Here is a 21,913-nt window from a genome sequence, read left to right on the forward strand (position 1 = left end):
GTCTGGCAAATTCTAACCTTTCAGCATGTTGGGGTTTGCAGGGCCTTCATGCCAGTCTTTTGGTTCAAGGCCTGTATGCACTCCACAAGAGCAGATAAATGTGTGTTTTTACTTAAGGTGGCACAAACAAGAACAAAGGTCTTTCTGGCCAGGACATTTCATACTTCATAACAGCTAAGCTCCAGAACTTCTGCAGAGATCCTTCCAAATGCGGAATTTGTCAGTGTAGCAACCACACCAACTAAGTTGGTGTAGTTGCCAAACAGTTGTCGGGTAGAAATAACAATTTTCTCTGTTCTTGCAGAGTATGAATAAGCCTTTAATTTAACTGTCTTCTTTATGTTACAGTACTCACAGGTAACTGTAAATCTTCTTTGATTGTCCTGGAGGGGAACATTTGCTAAATCTTTTCCATTTTAGCTATTCTTCCATCTATTCAAAGGGCAATTCTCAATTTTCTTGAATACTTTTCACTTTTAGGTTCCCATTTTAAAGCATTTAAGATTATCTTAGCTAAGCCACTTATCATCTTGTGCACATTTTAAAATATGTTTTCCCCTCCACCCCTTTTCTGGTCAAAATACACTATTCTTCTTTACATCTGGAACAACCCATATTACTCAGATTTTTAGAGTCCACTATAACTAGAATGTTCAACATTTGCTGCATTTGCCTCTTAAATAAGGACCACCTCTTTGACACCGTTTTTTTTTCACAGCATGAATGACCTCATTGATCAAATGCCACACTATTATTTTGAACATACCCCTTTCAATTAATTATTGAATTACAAAGAAACAACATAATGACTGTTGGGTCTGTTGTTCCAGAGGCACTGTCCGCGACCGCCACGCAATGTTGAAGAGGCGTGTCAACCATGACAGCCCAACAACATCCAGAGACTTAAGGTACTCAGGGCGGATCTCATCCACCCCCGAAGCCTTGCCACCGCGGAGCTTTTTAACCACCTCGGTGACTTCAGCCTGGGTGATAAAAGAATCCAACCCCGAGTCCCCAGCCTCTGTTTCCACCATGGAATGCGTGATGGCAGGATTGAGGAGATCCTCGAAGTACTCCTTCCACCGCCCGATAATGTCCTCAGTCGAGGTCAGCAGCCTCCCACCCCCACTATAAACAGTGTTGGCGAAGCACTGCTTCCCCCTCCTGAGGCGCCGGACGGTTTGCCAGAATCGCTTCGAGGCCAACCGGTAGTCCTTCTCCATGGCCTCACCGAACTCCTCCAAGGCCCGAGTTTTTGCCTCTGCCACAGCCTGAGCCGCAGCACGCTTGGCCCCACAGTACCCGTCAGCCGCCTCAGGAGTCCCACAAGCCAACCACAGCCAATAGGACTCCTTCTTCAGCTTGACAGCATCCCTTACTGCCGGTGTCCACCCCCGGGTTCTGGGATTGCCGCCGCGACAGGCACCGCAGACCTTACGGCCACAGCTATGGGCAGCAGCATTGACAATAGATGCGGAGAACATGGTCCACTCGGACTCTATGTCTCCAACATCCACCAGGTCAAAGCTCTCCCAGAGGTGGGAGTTGAATACATCCCTGGCCGAGGGCTCCGCCAGGCGTTCCCAGCAGACCCTCACTATGCGCTTGTGCCTGCCAACTCACCACCAGGTGGTGATCAGTGGACAGCTCAGCCCCTCTCTTCACCCGAGTGTCCAACAAAGTCGATCATCGACCTCCTGCCTTATGTTTGAACATGGTGTTCATTATGGACAATCCGTGACTAGCACACAAGTCCAATAACAAAACACCACTCAGATTCAGATCGGGGAGGCCATTCCTCCCGATCATGCCTCTCCAGGTGTCACTGTCTTTGCCCATGTGGGCATTGAAGTCGCCCAGCAGAATAATGGAGTCCCCGGGAGGGGCACTATCCAGCACCCCCGACAGGGATACCAAGAAGGCCGGGTACTCCGCACTACCGCTCGGCCCGTAGGCCGAGACGACAGTCAGAGACCTATCCCCAACCCGAAGGCGCAGGGATACGACCCTCTCATCCACTGGCGTAAACCCCAACACGAGACGGCTGAGCTGGGGGGCAACAAGCAAACCCACACCAGCCCGCCGCCTCTCCCCGTGGGCCACTCCAGAGTAGAAGAGAGTCCAACCCCTCTCAAGGAGACGGGTTCCAGAGCCCACGCTGTGCGTGGAGGTGAGCCTGACTATTTCTAGTCAATATCTCTGGACCTCTCACACAAGCTCAGGCTCCTTCCCCCCCTGCGAGGTGAAATTCCAAGTCCCTAGAGCCAGCCTAAGCATCCGGGGATCGGGCCGCTGAGGTCTCCACCTTCGTCCGCCACCCAATCCTCTTTGCACCGGTCCCTCACAGTTCCCCATGCAGGTGGTGGGCCCACTCCTCAGCCTCCCTGGTAAGACCTACGCCAGGGTATTGGAGAGGAGAGTCCAGCCGATAGTCGAACCTCGGCTTCAGGAGGAGCAGTGTGGTTTTCGTCCCAGCTCTATACCCTCTACAGGGTGCTCGAGGATTCATGGGAGTTTGCCCAACCGGTTCACATGTGTTTTGTGGACCTGGAGAAGGCATTCGACCGTGTCCCTCGTGATGCCCTGTGGGGGGTGCTCCAGGAGTATGGAATCGGGGGCCCTTTATTAGGGGCCATTCGGTCCCTGTACGAGCGGAGCAGGAGTTTGGTCCGCATTGCCGGCACTAAGTCGAACCTGTTCCCGGTGCATGTTGGACTCCGGCAGGGCTGCCCTTTGTCACCGGTCCTGTTCATAACTTTTATGGACAGGATTTCTAGACGCAGCCAAGGGCCAGAGGGGGTCTGGTTTGGGGTCCAGTGGATTTCGTCTCTTCTTTTTGCAGATGACGTGGTCCTGCTGGCCCCCTCTAGCCAAGACTTACAGCATGCCCTGTGGCGGTTCGCAGCCAAGTGTGAAGCGGCTGGGATGAAGATCAGCTCCTCCAAGTCCGAGGCCATGGTACTCAACTGGAAAAGGGTGGCTTGTCCTCTTCAGGTTGGAGGGGAGTTCCTGCCTCTAGTGGAGGAGTTTAAGTATCTCAGGGTCTTGTTCACGAGTGGGGGAAAAATGGAGCAGGAGATTGACAGATGGATCGGTGCGGCTGCCACAGTAATGGGGGCACTGTGCCGGTCCGTTGTGGTGAACAGAGAGCTGAGCCGAAAAGCAAAGCTCTCAATTTACCGGTCGATCTATGTTTCTACCCTCACCTATGGCCATGAACTTTGGGTCATGACCGAAAGAACGAGATCCCGGATACAAGCGGCTGAAATGAGCTTCCTCCGTAGGGTGGCCGGGCACTCCCTTAGAGATAGGGTGAGGAGCTCGGCCATCCGGGAGGGGTTCGGAGTAGAGCCGCTGCTCCTCCACATCGAGAGGAGCCAGTTGTGGTGGCTCCGGCATCTATACCGGATGCCTCCTGGACGCCTTCCTCGGGAGGTGTTCCAGGCACGTCCCACCGGGAGGAGGCCCACGGGACGGCCAAGGACACGCTGGAGGGACTATGTCTCTTGGCTGGCCTGGGAACGCCTTGGGCTCCACCCGGAGGAGCTGGAGGAGGTGTCTGGGGAGAGGGACGTCTGTGCGTCTCTGCTGAGTATGCTGCCCCCGCGACCCGGTTCAGGATAAGCGGAAGACGAAGAGTACGAGGGTCTGTTGTTTTTTATTTTCTTTCTACATCTACTAGAAAATTATTTGCCATGTAGAAATACAATGTCCCCCAAAAATGTGATTAATCTGGTTGGTAATGTTCAGCTACAGCCATTTTGAAAAAAACTGCGTGATATTAGATATTAAAAGCCAACAGATTATGTTTGGCTTAGATACATGATAACACTAACCTGTGTCGTGGTTGTTGTACGAATCTTTTGCATCTCCTTGTCCTTGCCATCACCTAACCTTGCAGTCTCAGAAGTGTTGCTTCTTGTCTCTACTGCACCATTGGTTTTACCAGCCAAGGATTCCCCTTCGAATGCTGCTGTACCATCAAAGGTCTGAGGGATTTTGGAAAGGCTCTCAGTTTCTGAGTTCATACTATCAAGCACTGTTTTTAGCTGCAACTCATCCGTCTCCAAGATGCTAGGTAAGGAGCTGTCTGTCATGTGAGCCAGAAGGCCTATTTCATCCCTGGATATGGTGAGATCGGGAAGCTCTGAACTCGGCAGGAGTAGAGGCTCAGCTGGATTCATATCAGGTAGGGGATTGTCTTCTATGCCGCCTGTCACCTTGCCAAACAGGAAGTTGTTACTGTGAAGGAAGCTGTCCTTCTCATCATCCAGTGTAATGAGAGGGGGAGCATTTTGGTCATCTATGCTGCCCTTTGGCAACAACATACTGCTCACATTACACTCGAGCTTCTTCACAGCGGCACAGTAAACATTATCCAACAAAGAATCTGCCTCAACCAGAGGCCCATTTTCGGATACTCCTAGCATTTCAGAAGACAACTCAATATCATCCATCTTCACCTCAGTGGCTTCCACCTTTTCAGCTTTAATGTCCACCAGAAGGTCATGAACTTCAACTCGGACTCCATCTAATGTATCCCCAGGTCCCCTGAAGTCTTCAGGCCCCTTCCCTTCAGTTAGTAAATTGCGTGAGTTGGCACTCTCATAGTCTGCCTCACTTTCTGGGGTCTGGGAATTATCATTAATTTCTCCAATCTCTATCACACCTTTGATGCTCGAGGCCTGAGCAGACAGACCACAGATGGTGCTGACCAAACCCTTTTTCCCTTTCTTTATATTCGCCTCCTCCTGACGCTGATACTCTTCATACATCTTTGCTAAATATTCCTTGTGCGCCTCATACGTCACCTATAGAGAAAATAAAATGAAATAAGTTAAAAAGTCTGCCCCAGCAGCAGAGGTCAGTGTTTCTCACTTCTGCTATACTCACTTTAGAGTGGGCTATGGAGAGAGTGTCCACCCACACACGCCATCCTCCCCATTCATACTTAATGGCATGATAGAGCAGAATACGGAATATGTTGTACACCATCTCAGTCATTTTCTGCTCTTCTGAGTTTTTGGGGTTGATGTAGCCAAGAGAAAACATCCAGTCTTGCCATACAGAGCACTGCAACAGACACCTATAAAATCCAAACAAATCCAAATGAAAAAGTCAGTGTCATGTAAACTGGATGAAACATTAACAAGTTTACAAATATGGACACATGGTAAAGTTAAGGTAACACTTCGTACAACCCTGTTCTGCCAGTAGGACAGCAGTTACACTCAGTGTTGTGCACAAACACATTTAAATAAACACGTTCATGAATGGAGCTCACATTTTAGTTTTAAACTGAACAATGCTGTCTTTTTTAAGTGGGAAACATCAAGGGAACACAGCTCATTTTGATGCCATGCCAACAAACATGTCTGCATTTGTATGTGAGCAACACTTGCCTTAACATGTTTTTAGACTATTTAAATTTCATGGCTCAACTTTGTTGTTAAGAAATTCAATAACGTTATACCAAGAATGGCAATTCTTAGGCAGATATTCCACAAAATAAATATAATTAGCTGTAAACAATAACAAAAACTAAACTTGGGGCTATTTAGTTCTTCTCTAACTAGTGCCTCCAAGGTTTGAGTAGAATTTCAGTCAGTTTAGGAAACGTTATGTTAGCTCTGAAGTATTTGCTACCAAGTTAAAAATATTTGATCAGCCACGGTCCAGTAAAAAGATCATTGTCACCTTGACTGCTGCAGAGAAGCAATTGACCAGAAACTTGCACCAAAAGTGAGAGACGATTTTCAGTTAATTCTAAACCCCAAGGAGTCAAAGTACTGTATGTTATTTCTTATGACAGCAGCCCCATGAATACCTTCAACATCTTAATACGAGGTATTGTGAAGTCGCAGGAGTAATGCCTCATCTCCATCAGTAATCCAGTAACTGAACATCATTTGGCATTTCAGATACTTTCAATATGAATTTTGTTCATTTGCTTGTTTCGCTTTGCATGTCTTTCTTTATTATGGCACACTGTTTATTGCAGCTTTGCGTTGACACCTGAATATTTGGATATGTTGAATATATTTATTATTTTGTATAAACACTATCATAAAAGGTTGACAACCAATTAAAAAACAAGTACCTAAAAAGAAAGTATGTTTTGTCATATTTACACTTCATATACAGTACAGACCAAAGGTTTGGACACACCTTCTCATTCAAAGAGTTTTCTTTATTTTCATGACTATGAATATTGTAGCTTCACACTGAAGGCATCAAAACTATGAATTAACACATGTGGAATTATATACTGAACAAAAAAGTGTGAAACAACTGAAAATATGTCTTATATTCTAGGTTCTTCAAAGTAGCCACCTTTTGCTTTGATTACTGCTCCGCACACTCTTGGCATTCTGTTGATGAGCTTCAAGAGGTAGTCACCTGAAATGGTTTTCACTTCTCAGGTGTGCCCTGTCAGGTTTAATAAGTGGGATTTCAAGCCTTATAAATGGGGTTGGGACCATCAGTTGTGTTGTGCAGGAGGTGGATACAGTACACAGCTGATAGTCCTACTGAATAGACTGTTAGAATTTGTATTATGGCAAGAAAAAAGCAGCTAAGTAAAGAAAAACGAGTGGCCATCATTACTTTAAGAAATGAAGGTCAGTCAGTCCGAACAATTGAGAAAACTTTGAAAGTGTCCCCAAGTGCAGTCGCAAAAACCATCAAGCACTACAAAGAAACTGGCTCGCATGAGGACCGCCCCAGGAAAGGAAGACCAAGAGTCACCTCTGCTGTGGACAATAAGTTCATACAAGTCACCAGCCTCAGAAATCGCAAGTTAACAGCAGCTCAGATTAGAGAACAGGTCAATGCCACACAGAGTTCTAGCAGCAGACACATCTCTAGAACAACTGTTAAGAGGAGACTGTGTGAATCAGGCCTTCATGGTAAAATAGCTGCTAGGAAACCATTGCTGAGGACAGGCAACAAGCAGAAGAGACTTGTTTGGGCTAAAGAACACAAGGATTGGACATTAGACCAGTGGAAATCTGTGCTTTGGTCTGATGAGTCCAAGTTTGAGATCTTTGGTTCCAACCACCGTGTCTTTGTGCGGCAAAGAAGAGGTGAACAGATGGATTCTACCTGCCTGGTTCCCACCGTGAAGCATGGAGGAGGAGGTGTGATGTGTGGGGGTGCTTTGCTGGTAACACTGTTGGGGATTTATTCAAAATTGAAGGCATACTGAACCAGCATGGCTACCACAGCATCTTGCAGCGGCATGCTATTCCATCCGGTTTGCGTTTAGTTGGACCATCATTTATTTTTCAACAGGACAATGACCCCAAACACACCTCCAGGCTGTGTAAGGGCTATTTGACCAAGAAGGAAAGTGATGGGGTGCTGCGCCAGATGACCTGGCCTCCACAGTCACCGGACCTGAACCCAATCGAGATGGTTTGGGGTGAGCTGGACCGCAGAGTGAAGGCAAAAGGGCCAACAAGTGCTAAGCATCTCTTGGAACTCCTTCAAGACTGTTGGAAAACCATTTCAGGTGACTACCTCTTGAAGCTCATCAACAGAATGCCAAGAGTGTGCGGAGCAGTAATCAAAGCTAAATGTTGCTACTTTGAAGAACCTAGAATATAAGACATATTTTCAGTTGTTTCACACTTTTTTGTTCAGTATATAATTCCACATGTGTTAATTCATAGTTTTGATGCCTTCAGTGTGAAGCTACAATATTCATAGTCATGAAAATAAAGAAAACTGTGCATGAGAAGAATGTGTCCAAACATTTGGTCTGTACTGTATGTCATGACTGCTTCTCTTAAAGGGTAATTATATTTAGGTTCCCTTCTCTTTCATTGATCTGCCAGATCTTTAATAAAGCGAGTGAGAAGAAATGTGGTCAAAGTCTGCTCACCGTCTGTTGTCTCGACTGCTGCTGAAGAGTTTGATCATATCTGAAAGGAAGAGCCGCCGAACCTCCATCAGTTCTGTGCTGGGGGCGGAGCTCTTCAGTAGATTTGCAACTACCTTGAGAATCACTGAGAAAAAAAAAAATTTAAAAATATATACTTTGTCAATTTCAGTTATCAATTACAATGGAAAGCAAAAAACAAAAAATAAATAAAAATAAAAAAACAGAACAAAAAATCCTGACATCAAACAGGCTTACTTGGATTCTGAATCTTGACAGTGGAGTCAGGCTCAGGATGAGGTTTGTGAACTACCTGTATGCACACCTGCTCTGTCAAAATCTGGAATGAGGAGAAGTGAGAAGACTTTCACCACATTCACACAGATCATAATGATTGAACATTTATGGAAAAATTAAATAATGTCGTTACCTCATAAAGGGTGTTATAAGTTGTAACAGACACAGAGTTGGAGTGCAACATGAGCCTCTCGCCCAGTAGAGTAAAAAGGCTGTGTGTGTGCATGATTTCCACCTTCCTTCTGTTAATACACACACACACGTACAGACAGAATGGTGAAGTGATGTGTTTGGAACTTCCTAAGCCACTCAAATCAGTAAGTGCCATCAGCTTGGCTCCCTATGCTCATCCACAGGGAGTCAGGCTCTGGAGACAAGTGTCAGAAAAAACGCCTGCTGTCATAAATTGGGCAAATTTTGTCAGAGGTGTATAGGATAAAGAAGTTAGCCTGTCACCAGAAGTGGCTCAAGATAGTGAGGCATACTACAGGTGAATAGGTTCGACATTGACAAACTGGATAAAAACTGCTGTCAGCCAAAGCTTTTTTGTTTGACTTTTTTTCCACTTTGTAAAGCTTGGAAATTGGGCACTTAGGAAAAGAGTAGATTTTCTTTCAGCTGCATAAATATGGAAATTTGGAAGAAGAAAGCTGAATCATGATGCATGGCTTACTGATGAGCTGTACACTACAAATCTGGTAAAAGAATGAGGAAAAAACAAAGACAAGCTATGTTTTCATAAGACAATACAGACAAATGTCGAGCTCCTCCTGACTGAACATATGTCAAATAAGCAAGCCAAAAGGTAGGTACACAGAAATATGAGCGCTGGATATAGAACATTTAGTAAGAAAATATTAACAACTCGGTTCTAAAACTTCACGTACAAAATTCAGTTATGTAGTCTTTATATTTGTATTAATACTAATGCTTGGAATGCAGAGGAAAAAAAGAAACACAGATTTCATCAAAATTTTTAAATATGTCTTTACTGTACATTTGCTTTTGTCCTTTACATAGCTCCCAAAACACATTGGTATGCAGATACAAATAAGTTTTAAAATTACATTTCAAGCAAGAGCAAATACTGATCAGTAGCCAAAACAATATGAATTATGAATTACCCTGCAAAACCTGCTGGGAAAAAATACTGTGGGAAAATGTTGAGGATTACAAGGTTTTTATTTCAGGCTGCAGTAGTTTTAACATAGCCTTATGCCTAACCTTATTTCCCATTCAGATTTAACACTCCCTGGCACTCTACTGCTGTGCGCACAGCATTGCTCATCTTTTCCACTCACCCTGCAACCTGCATTTAAAACTGTAAGCTGTCCAGCTATAAGCATCTTTTCTTATCTCTCATGACATGATCTGCCGACATTCTAGTGTTTTATTTATTTTTTCTTATTGGAACAGCATTTTGGGCATCCTTCAATCACATTCAGTTCAGTTTAGTTCAGTTTATTTATATAAACCTGGTTTCCAACACATTTAATCTCAAGGCAATTTATTAGACAAACAGGTCCAATTCATATCTATAAATATATCATCAAAATAATCTAACAGAATCCAGTTATACAGATTCAGAATCAACTACATGGATTCCATTTGCATCCAAGTTATAGTACAGTGCTATCAAAATGTGCTTTTAATGCCAACTGGTCTTTGACTCCCTCCTTCTGAGCAGGCAAGAGGCAACAGTGGACAGATGTATGCATTGAAGGCTTGATTGCAGGAAACAGACTAGTTTTCCAAATTAAGGAGGACTCCCCATTTTTTCTCTGCCTTGCATACATTATCCAATGCTACACACACTTAGGTTCTGACACAATCAATAAAACAATTTCTGAGGGGGTAAAAATTAAGTTGCTGCCCACTGCTATATTGTTCTGCATACACAAGATTTTGACATTATTTTTGTCCTCATTTTGAGTTGTTTTTCCAGCATTGTTAGATGAAGTTCAACTGTAATGAAATGTTATCTCAGTTCCAGAATAGTCAATTACATTAAATCTAAAGGGTTTATAAAAAATGGTCAGATAGGACAGGATTGTAAGAGAGTACTTTTTTTGTTCACACTTTGTGCCATATATAAGATCAAGGGTATGTTGACAGGAGTGAGAAGGGCAGTGAATATTTAGGGTTAAATCACTTGAGAATAAGTGTAACATTTAGGGTATCATCATTAGGGTCAACATAGATGTTAAAATACCCCACTATGATGACTATATCAGTATATAGGACTAAATCAGATAGGTTTGAGAACCGATCTAAAAAATTATTTCCAATACAAAAATCAAACACAAAAGTTTATTGTGGTATGCAATTTGGATGAAAAAATCAAGAGGTTAGGAATCTGAAGACCTGTAATAAGTCATCAGGTCAAGAAATTTCCTCGGGATTTTTTGTCAGTGAATCAAATTTTTAATTCAATATTACGATTCACAACTTTCTAATCTATCTCTGTCCACATTTTGATAAAGGCAAGGCTACAAACACCATCATATCATTTCATATCATAACATTTTTCATTGTAACAACAATAAAACATCTAAAAAACAATCTGGTGGAATTGGATACCTACTTGTGTCCCAAGTGCTTCAAAAAGTATCCAAGTACTTTAAGGGATTGTACACGAATATTTTCACTCTTAGAGGCCAAGAGCTTGTAGACTACCCTGGAATGAACACATGATGCAAATTAGCCATGGAACATGGTCTTGAGAGAATTAACTTTAGACCCATTGATGAAAAGGCACTTCACTGGCTGGCTGACAGCCTCTTTCTTTCTGAGCAAATTTGCATGGCATTAAATAGAAGTCTGAATAAAATCAGTAATCTTTTCTTTTGAATAAACAGGCATTATTTTAATGTATGTATTACAACTTCTCAGCTAACATATAGCAAATTTGACAATCTAATATTGCTTAACCAATGTGTTATTATATTCATTTTTTTTTACCCTGTTTTATATTACAGATTGTTTTTCATTATTTTAGTAAACAGACAGACAGTAACGATATGCAGTGAGGTGCTTAGATTTATTTAATCAAATCACCATTTATGTCTCAGTAGTGTGTCTTGCATGCTCCTGAGGGGCTTACCGTATTCCATTTCTCTGGTCAAAAGCAGGTATCATGGAAGCTGGATGCTCAGACATGAGGGCTACCACTAACTGCAACACATCATGCAGGTTTTCATCCTGTAGGCACACAATGATAGAAACACAAGTAAGAGACAAAAATAAATAAAGAAGAATGGAACCACATACAACAAATGCAGTTTAAGAGTGTATTATTTATGTAAGGACATTGTCCACATCTTTTGCAATTTCAAATGTGCCCACTAAATCTGTCAGACTAGGGATTCAGAAGCAAAATAAGTAGCAATATAAGTTTCTTAGGCTTCCTCAGCTGCTTCCAGTCCAGCTGGAAGATATATTCCTGCTTGTCACCAGTCAGAGAATGCACCAAACTCCCAAAAGGATCTTGCTTTTTGTGACCTGCACTTCACCATCAACAATTGCAGGCCATCAACATCTGGTACTCAGGGAAGATCTCTACCTCATGGCTTTAGCTCTAGATGGTGGTTGCAGTTTTTATGTTCAGGGCAGGCGAGCATTTATTTAATCCACTTATCAATAGAGGTCCTGGGAATTAAGAAATCCCCTAATCTGTAGAGGTCCAAAAAAACTGGGAATTGCAGCCTTATCACTAGAGTTGCAGAATTCCTACAACAGATAATGGAGAATGGGGGGGCTTGTGCATTGCTGACAAAGATTCAGTTGCTATTTAAAACAAACTGCTGATAGAAAAAAGATTTTACGGAGGATTTGTGACCATGTAGCTAAGGGCAGGAGAGTGACAAAAATTGCCCAGTGAATTTCCTTGGAGGATAGAAAGAGAGATGTACCTCCTGCATTGTTAGCAAGTAGTTGAGGATGCTCTGTAATTCATCCTCCTTCACACCTCGATCCTAAAAGAAAGCAAAAAGAAACAACAACACATTGAATCATGCACAAGACAAAAAAGCATAAAATACATGTACACTAATAATCTGACAAAAGCATTTCAGGTATTGAATTGGTAAATAGCAAAGTATGAACAAAGAAACAGTTTTCTATGTTGTGAATTCTTACTGTTGTAAAATTTGAGTAGGTTGATAGCTGTTTTCTCTCCAGTGAAACATAGAGAATTAAAATATTTTAAAATGTATTTTATTGGAACAAATATCTCAACAGATTGTTTAACAAAAACAGAACAATTAAAAAAGGTTCAGTATTAGTATATTTTTGCTATTCACTAATGGTGAATGTATTAATTATATAAAATACTAGCTGCTTTATCGAATTGAGATTTAGTGATAGTGGATACTAAATGAAAACATTAAACTCATTGCCGTGTTTATGAAACCAGTTTGAAACCCTTTAAGCTATGTAACATGGTACCTTATCCTGTTTGGAGTAGCCATCAAACGATAGGGAAACTGTAGACGTAGCCATTTAAGTTCAATTCTGTTTTATTTATATAGCCCCAATTCACAACACATGTCGTCTCAAGGCACTTCACAAAGGGTTTGGAATGGTGTAGGGTTGTTGGGGAGGTTAGATTAAAATACTGAGTGTTAGAGTTTGGTCATTTTAGAATGGGCTATGTGTAGGGGTACTAAGTAAAATAATAAACTGATAAAGTTTGTCCATGTAGAGCCCACTGGTGGCCATTGTTATACTAAAAACCACAAGGATTGGGGGTACTTGTCTCTGTCAGACTGATTATAACCATTGTTCTTAGCCGACAGGAGTGACGGCCAGTGTGGTATTCTTATCATGCGCATGTGCCTCAATGTTCAATGTGTTGTGAGTTCAGAGATAGTATTCTGCAAACCTGGTTGCAATGAATAGATATCTGACATGCTGTTGCCTTTCTCTCATCTTGAACCAGCGTGTCCTCTGGCTTCTGACATTTACAAGGCATTTTCATCTACAAAACTGGCTCTCACTGGAAATGTTGTCTTTTTTAGATTATTCTCTAAAAACCAGAGAGATGCAAGGCAATCACAGAAGATCAGCAATTTATAAATACTGATTGGAAATGTGATTGGCTAATTCACTATTCATGTTAATAGGCAACTGAACAGCTGTGACAAATAAAGAGGACAGTATGTGTATATGGCATTGAGTTTTGTGACTTTAATGAATTATTGCACTGGGACTCATTAATAGTCAGTTCCTATTCTTAAATGACATAAATCTATCAGGGACAAAAAAAATCCTGTTCTAGACTTTCCTTGTCAGTAAATCAAGCATGAAGAACAATACAATTTCTAAAGAAAGTACAAACAGCAATGAACTTATGTTGTTCTGGAATCCACCTATACATTGTATTTTTACTTAATATATATATGTAAGTTTGAGATGTATATAAAAATATCTCTTTTCAGCACAACTGGAAGAACAGTGGAGCAGAACAGTAGACCATTTCAGAGAATAACAAAGACTGAATTTCTATATTTTCTCAGTGCAGTCATGTGGTGAATCTGATGTATGAAGACAGGTGGGATATACCTTCAGAGTAAGTTGTTTGAGGAAGAGAAGCATGAACGCCCGCAGAGAGATTACTTCTTTCTGGGTTGGCCTCGGCCCATCTGTGGTTTGAAAGAAAATGAACGAAGCAATCAAAAAAGAAAAAGCAGGTATTGCCTTTCTTCTACTGTCAATTTTTAAGTCTTGTTTCTGAGGTTTCTTTGAGCATGTCAGGAAATGCAGATAAACTAGGAGCTCACTGAAAGAAAACCTACAGTTTAGAAACCTTAAGTTTCAAAAGATTTCACAACAGCCTAGTAGTTTTTTTGTACCCATTTTTATTCTTTTACTAAAGCTATGAGTACAATAAGAGTTAAAGCAAAGCTAAGGTCATTTAGAAAATTCCTCTCAAACGTATCAATTTTCTGCTGCGTCTAAACTCAGACCGTCTCCCAAGTAACCCTGGCCGCAACATGGTGTCCAGGCTAATGTCTAAGGTCACCTAATTCACACATGGCCATCACACTGGCCAACAGCACATTATCACAATCCAGAATTAATCTAACTTGAGGTCACTTTGGCAGTCTAAATATATGGTATATTATTTCTTTAAGATTTTTTCAGCACTAGAGGCCTTTATATTGATAGTAGGCAGACAGGAAGGAGGGGCAAAGAGAGGGGGAGACATTCGGCAAAGGTCGCTGGGTCCGGGACTTGAACCTGGGACGGCCGCTTCGAGGACTATAGCCACTATATGTGGCCGCACGCTAACCCTTACACCACCAGCGCCGCTATGGTATATTATTTCTAATAAAAGATATCCACCCAAAAACTTTCTGCATCTGATGAATTCTGTTGCCAGGTATATGCATCTTGTAAAAATCGATAGAAATGTCAAATCGTGGCAGGACACATTGATTTACCATCATGTGAAAGATCTGTTTGTGCTTCACTGCTATGTTTGGCAAAAGGATCAATTGTTTAACATCAGCTTTACTGGTTTTTATCCAAACCTGCTTTCATGTACACTGAGTTAATAAGCTGCAGCTCTGGCAGATCAATCAAACATAACAATATTCATTTAGAAACATCAGAAAACACAAGACATAGAATGTATGACCTTTGTAGGATTAGCAGAACTCACTGTTACACTAAAGGTTTGCCATAAATAATTTGCCATATACAGTACAGACCAAAAGCTTGGACACACCTTCTCATTCAAAGAGTTGTCTTTATTTTCATGACTATGAATATTGTAGCTTCACACTGAAGGCATCACAACTATGAATTAACACATGTGGAATTATATACTGAACAAAATAATGTGAAACAACTGAAAATATGTCTTATATTCTAGGTTCTTCAAAGTAGCCACCTTTTGCTTTGATTACTGCTCCGCACACTCTTGGCATTCTGTTGATGAGCTTCAAGAGGTAGTCACCTGAAATGATTTTCCAACAGTCTTGAAGGAGTTCCAAGAGATGCTTAGCACTTGTTGGCCCTTTTGCCTTCACTCTGCGGTCCAGCTCACCCCAAACCATCTCGATTGGGTTCAGGTCCGGTGACTGTGGAGGCCAGGTCATCTGGCGCAGCAACCCATCACTCTCCTTCTTGGTCAAATAGCCCTTACACAGCCTGGAGGTGTGTTTGGGGTCATTGTCCTGTTGAAAAATAAATGATGGTCCAACTAAACTCAAACCAGATGGAATAGCATGCCGCTGCAAGATGCTGTGGTAGCCATGCTGGTTCAGTATGCCTTCTATTTTGAATAAATCCCCAACAGTGTCACCAGCAAAGCAACCCACACCATCACACCTCCTCCTCCATGCTTCACAGTGGGAACCAGGCAGGTAGAATCCATCTGTTCACCTCTTCTTTGCCGCACAAAGACACGGTGGTTGGAACCAAAGATCTCAAACTTGGACTCATCAGACCAAAGCACAGATTTCCACTGGTCTAATGTCCAATCCTTGTGTTCTTTAGCCCAAACAAGTCTCTTCTGCTTGTTGCCTGTCCTCAGCAATGGTTTCCTAGCAGCTATTTTACCATGAAGGCCTGATTCACACAGTCTTCTCTTAACAGTTGTTCTAGAGATTAGCTGCTTTTTTCTTGCCATAATACAAATTCTAACAGTCTATTCAGTAGGACTATCAGCTGTGTACTGTATCCACCTCCTGCACAACACAACTGATGGTCCCAACCCCATTTATAAAGCTTGAAATCACACTTATTAAACCTGACAGGGCACACCTGTGAAGTGAAAACCATTTCAGGTGAGTACCTCTTGAAGCTGATCAACAGAATGCCAAGAGTGTGTGGAGCAGTAATAAAGCAAAAGGTGGTTACTTTGAAGAACCTAGAATATAAGACATATTTTCAGTTGTTTCACACTTTTTTGTTCAGTATATAATTCCGCATGTGTTAATTCATAGTTTTGATGCCTTCAATGTGAAGCTACAATATTCATAGTCATGAAAATAAAAAAAAACTCTTTGAATGAGAAGGTGTGTCCAAACCTTTGGTCTGTACTGTGTGTCAACTAATTTTTATTGTCTATCCTGTGCAGTAAGTGAAGAATTAGGACAGACAAAAATCCTCTGCAACTGCGGAGCTTTTATATGGCATCAACTGGGTTAAATACAACAAGAAGCGGTTCAGAGAAAATTGGTCACTTTGCCCAGTGCTCCCTTGTCTTCTCCATGGTACTGATACACCCCAACCTCTTCCTTGGCTGAACACCTTTATTTGAAATGGGGACAGAAATAATGGCAGCAGACACCTGACCATCCTGCTACTTCAGTCGGTCAATGTAATCAGTGATGAGGCTCCCAGAGGTAGGAGGAGGAAGGTAAGTGCTTCTGCATCCTGACACTGATTAATAGCAGGAGAGAGGAAACCCCACCAAAGGGATAGAACCTAACTTGAAAGGGATAAGAACATTAATACCACAGCCACTGCATCTAAGTTATTCACAAATAATTATGCTCACCAACCCTGCATACTGTTTCTCATTCACAGACTATTTTAATTCCTGTATCCCAAAGGTACATGAAGAATGAGTTTATTGAAAAACAATTTATGTCCATGTGATTACTGCAAGAATTTCATCGCAGCCCATGAATGATAATAAAGTCAAGATAATAACATGGGTCCTTCATGCTTGTACAAGCCTTTTCACATAAAAAAGATTTGTTTCATGCTAACTCCCTGTGTTCTTGATAATAAAAATCCTTGTTTTTATATTTGAAGCAGCAATAAAAGGTTTTCAGTTGGGGTGTAATGCTACATATATTCGTACCGAGAGTTTTAGGTATGGGCTTTTTATTTGATCACACTCAAGCACATAAAGGTTGCAGGTTTTTTTTTAAACCAGTACACATCCAGACCATTTACAAAGAGCACAGATAATTCAAAGCCTAAACACCCCCATTATCAATCCAATCTATTACTTGTGAACATTTTTGTTCCTCCTTGAACTGGTGGTGGACAAGGAAAGGTGGGTCAGATAAAAGATTTAGCTTTAAACAAGCTTATGTATAAACCCAACAACCTGTGGTATTACAACAGTCTATCACAGACCTGAGGCATAACAAACACCGCATGACTTGTGACCATACTTTGTTGTTGAAAACACCAGTTTTAAAACACACAATGCATGTAACTGAGCCACATTTAGAAGTTCATGAGCATTTTAGCAAGCTGATTATACCAGCTTTATATAATCAAGATAGCACTTCAAAATAATACTCGTTACTTTCTTCAATCACTGAGTCATCTGCTGAAATTGGTAAAATAGAGTTTTTGCTCATTCTTCTTTTAAGTGCAACAGGAAGGAGGTTGACGGTAAAATAACATTGAATTAATTTAGCGATTTTTATATTAAAGGCTGTTTTCATCTCATGCATGTTTTCAGTAACAACTTTCAAAATTTCACAATATATTGTTTGTTTTAATGCCATTATTTCCATTTTGTGTCTTGTGTCCATCTCAGTTTCCTGTGCATAAGTGATGGCAGAATGGCATGGGGGTTGGACCGATAGATTGGGTCCTTCTCTGCAGTAATACAGGTGCTTCTTCAGTCTGCATGAAATAGGTGGGCAAAAGGCAAAGCTTTTAATTTACCTGTCCATCTACATTAAAACCAACAGTTACGGTCATAATACTGTATATGGATCATGACCTAAAGAATTCAACTTTGAAAAAGTATTTTTTTTCTCAGCCTTGGACATATGACAAGAAGCTCAGTCATCCTCTGCATTGAAAAGAGTCAGCTAGACAGTTTCAATTTTGAGAGGGATATCTAGGTTTCCCTCTTACCCGATAACCCAGCCTTTGATACGACAATACACGTCTGATCAAAATCCTACAACAGGAGACGAAAAATATAGCATAAGCAAGAAACATAAGCAAAATACTGAAAAATAGAGTAGGCCAGTCAGTTAAAACCGGTTTTAAACCCAAACATGATTAGATGATTAATAGGCTGTTTATGACCCTAGCCTTATAAAGTCAAAATATGACCATAAATCTGGCTTATGTGTCATTTTCTGTCAGGCATTTACACCGTCATGAACTCCTAATAGCTATAGCAAAAACTATTTATGTCTTTAAACATGGCATTGTTGCAGTTTTTGATGGGGAGACCAAATAAAATTCTCCTGGTGCAAGATCTGATGGGGTCTTTGTAAGGCCAGAAAGATTTTCGACCCAAATGAAGCCCCTATTTACAACCAAATTACCATAAGACTGCATCTGTAAGAGGGCCTTATAGAACAGAAAACATCTGCAAAGGTCACCTGTCCTTTCACTCCACATACTTGCCCTTTTTAGCTTTACAATGGACCAAACACCAAACATAGGACGTTGAAAGGTTTTTAACTTTCAGGAGAAACAGTTAGTCAGAAGGACAAGATCAGAGCAGATCCCACTGGATATATGTTTTTTTGTTCTGCACAGTGGCAGAGGCTCCACCATGATTTAGGGAGCTTTTCCTTTCAATGGAACAGAAGAACTTTGGGTTGTGCAGCAGCGTCAAGAAATGGCTGGCTATGTAATTGTTTTTGTAGCTGGCATCCCTCTTGACTGAAGGCCCTTGCCTGTGTGATAATGACTGGGTCTTTCAGCCAAACAACACTGCAGTGCACAACACCCAGCTGACAAGCCACTTTTTTCTACCATCCTGCATGTTCCCCTGATTTAAATCCCATTGAAATAATTAGAGGTTGGGTAGAAAGGGAGGTTTACAATAACAGATATCAGTTCTGAACCCTCGATGCCATCTTCACCACATGCAGCAACTTTCCAACTAGCCCACTGGAAACACTCACATTATGCAAAATTAACCAAGTTACTGAAGTGATCAACAAGAGTGGTGAAGCCTCTCACTACAGACTCTTTTCTTCATACTTTTTTTTGTTTTGGTGTTTTTGGCAAAAATCATGAAGAGCCTGTTTGAGTTTAAAAATACTTTTAAATAAAATGATTTTTTTTTACCGTTTCTTCTTTTTGCATTTTGAAGTTACCACCTTGTCATGAACCTTCAGTATGACATGCAAATAATTGTGGTCTTAAGATTTTGTTGAGGACTGTAGATAAGGACAATGGATGGACAGCATTGGGCGGCCATCACATCTCAGCGCCTCTCGGCCTATGTAGTGACCGCGGGAGCTTGACATCGTGTACTCCACGCCACCGACGATTCTGTCGCTCAGTTCCACATCTTACCACTAGGCAGCAGTGTGAGCAGGCTTTCATACAATCTTCGGTCCAGTACTGCTCAGAATGGATGGGGGATCTAAAGTTATCAAAATTGTGAGTTGTTAAGCATGTTGAGGGGGTGGAGCATGGGCCTCAAAGTTTGACGACTCGCCAAGAAAATATAAATTTTTATAGCTCCTACAAGGAAAGGCACAGAGACATGAAACCTACTGGTATTGATCCACATCTGGCCCTGAGTAATATTCAATGGTTAAATTGTGATGTCATCTAAGCCCCGCCCCCTGAAAACAGGAAGCATCATGTTTTAATGTGAAAGGTCCATATTTGAGCCCCCTCACCTAATCAACACGAAACTGTCTCCAGTGACAGAGAAGAAGATGGTCTAAGTTGGTTTGGAACACAAGAGACATTACGCTGGAGGGTGTGGCCGTGGCAGTGTGGCGAAGTGAGACGTCACGTTTGTCTCTGATTTCCACATTTTTCAGCCAATCACCACCAAACTCAATATGATTGATATTGGTCCAACCCCGTAAAGATATCCAGTGAAATAATTGGTGGACGTGGCCTAATTCCTCCACAGCGCCCTTTAGGAGCACTAAAACAACCTGCCCCAAGACAGGCCTTGTCTGAGGCTTATGAAATTCGGTACACGTATGTAACTTCTTGGGTTACCTACAAAAAAGTCTCTTGGACCAATTGTCCAAAACCCACAGGAAGTTGGCCATTTTGGATAAAATACGCCATTTTCTCTTGTTTACACACATCGAATCTGAATGAACTCCTCCTACAGCTTTCAACTTAGAGACCTCAAAATCAATGAGTATAGTCTTAAGGCATTGTGGATTAAAAGTTATCAAAAGCTTTTTGCTACATGAAAGTATGTGGGCGTGGCGAAGCCCCAAAATATGACTTCTCGCTATAAAACACAAAACTGTTATATTTCCTACAAGGAAAGTCACAGAGACACAAAACGTTCTGGAATTGAACCATTTAAGGCCCTGAACAAAATTTAATGGTCTAATGCTGACATTATCAAAGCCCCGCCCCCTGAGAACAGGAAGTGTAAGTGTTTGACTTAGTGTGGTCCATATTTGATCCCCTTCACGTAATCAACATGAAACTGTTCCCAGTGACAGATAAAATGACGGTCTTAGTAGTTCTCCAGTACTGACAGCTTTGGCTAAAGGGTGTGGCTGTGGTGGCATAGCGAATTCTGATTTCACGCCATGGCCATATGTTTGGCTCTTAATTACACATGCATTGTCCGATTTACTCCAAACTGAATATGGTTGATCTTTGTCAACCTCCAAACAGCTCTAGCATATTACAATGGAATTTGGTTCAATGGCGCCCCCTAGGACATTTCAAGTGCTCTATCTCCCTCATACATCACCGGATCCACTTGAAATGTAGTATACATGATCATGGGTTAATGCCAAACATGTTGACACAGTCAATTGATGACATCATTTCAGCTCCGCCCACTAATAAACAAGTGAGTTCAGCCTCCATCTGGAAGGTCTAATTTGTTCGAAACTGAATATGGTTAATCTTTGTCAACCCCAAACTGCTCTATTGGATTACATTGGAATTTGGATAAACAGCGCCCCCTAGGACATTTCAAGTCCTCTATCTCCCTCATACATCATCGAATCCACTTCAAATGTAGTATACATCGTCAGGGATCAATGCTGAACATGTTGCCACTGTCAGTTCATGACATCATGTCAGCTCCACCCACTAATAAACAACTGAGTGCAGCTTCCATCTGGCAGGTCGGATTTCCCCCAAATTGTACATGCTTCTCGCCAGACCAGAACTCTGCATGACCGAAGATCATATGACATGTCGCTTGCAGTCCCACCTAGTGGCGACCTATGGAACTGAACGGCGGCCTCGTCGGTGGCGTGCAGGCGGCAATGCCAGGCTCCCGCGGTCGCTTCACAGGCCAAGCTGCCCTGAGCTTCGAGGGCCTTCAATGCTGCTTGCAGCTTTAATTTATTCTCGTAATTTAAAAAAAGAAATCTCTTAGCCTGGCCTTAATACATATAGAGTGTGTACCCAACCATGAGTTCTGTGAACTGTTGTACTTCTAGTTTTCAGAACTGTTAAGTATACAATTCGTGCCTACCTTGCCTGCTTAATCTGCTTTACTCCGTGTTTGAGTAGATTAACTTTACTTAACTGACAAAACATTATGAGATATAGAGTAAACATAAAATAATACATTTTAAACTAAAGGGTTAATCCCAATTTGTACAAGGAACACATTTTATAATTTTTCAAACGAAAAAGTAATACTGACTGAAAACCTCTAAAGCCCATCATGTCTGTGAATGATCTGTCCTTTAAATGGGGATAGACAAAACAAGCTTGAACCGAATTTGCTGACTGGCCAAGAAGCTTTGCTGCTCCCCTCATTACACATCATTTGGTAAAACGAAGCAAGAGCAGAAACTGAATAGAAAAGAGAAGAATGAGATAATGTGTTGGCTG

At 41.7% G+C, this 21,913-nt stretch overlaps 1 protein-coding gene across 8 annotated transcripts in view; it reads right to left on the reverse strand.

Moving 5' to 3' along the window:
• The window catches only part of nbeab (neurobeachin b), a 302,755-nt gene that overhangs the window by 154,428 nt on the left and 126,414 nt on the right, over window positions 1-21,913 (reverse strand). For all 8 annotated transcript variants that reach the window (XM_047391759.1, XM_047391756.1, XM_047391755.1 and 5 more), the window contains 9 exons: window positions 13,742-13,821; window positions 12,091-12,153; window positions 11,283-11,380; window positions 10,764-10,856; window positions 8,313-8,421; window positions 8,141-8,222; window positions 7,886-8,009; window positions 4,894-5,086; window positions 3,837-4,811 (listed from right to left, as the gene is read on the reverse strand). In XM_047391759.1, the coding sequence (XP_047247715.1) occupies window positions 3,837-4,811; window positions 4,894-5,086; window positions 7,886-8,009; window positions 8,141-8,222; window positions 8,313-8,421; window positions 10,764-10,856; window positions 11,283-11,380; window positions 12,091-12,153; window positions 13,742-13,821 (1,817 nt within the window). The remainder of the gene's footprint in view (window positions 1-3,836; window positions 4,812-4,893; window positions 5,087-7,885; window positions 8,010-8,140; window positions 8,223-8,312; window positions 8,422-10,763; window positions 10,857-11,282; window positions 11,381-12,090; window positions 12,154-13,741; window positions 13,822-21,913) is intronic.

This window comes from Girardinichthys multiradiatus, chromosome 18, assembly GCF_021462225.1.
Source record: "Girardinichthys multiradiatus isolate DD_20200921_A chromosome 18, DD_fGirMul_XY1, whole genome shotgun sequence".
NCBI lineage: Eukaryota > Metazoa > Chordata > Actinopteri > Cyprinodontiformes > Goodeidae > Girardinichthys > Girardinichthys multiradiatus.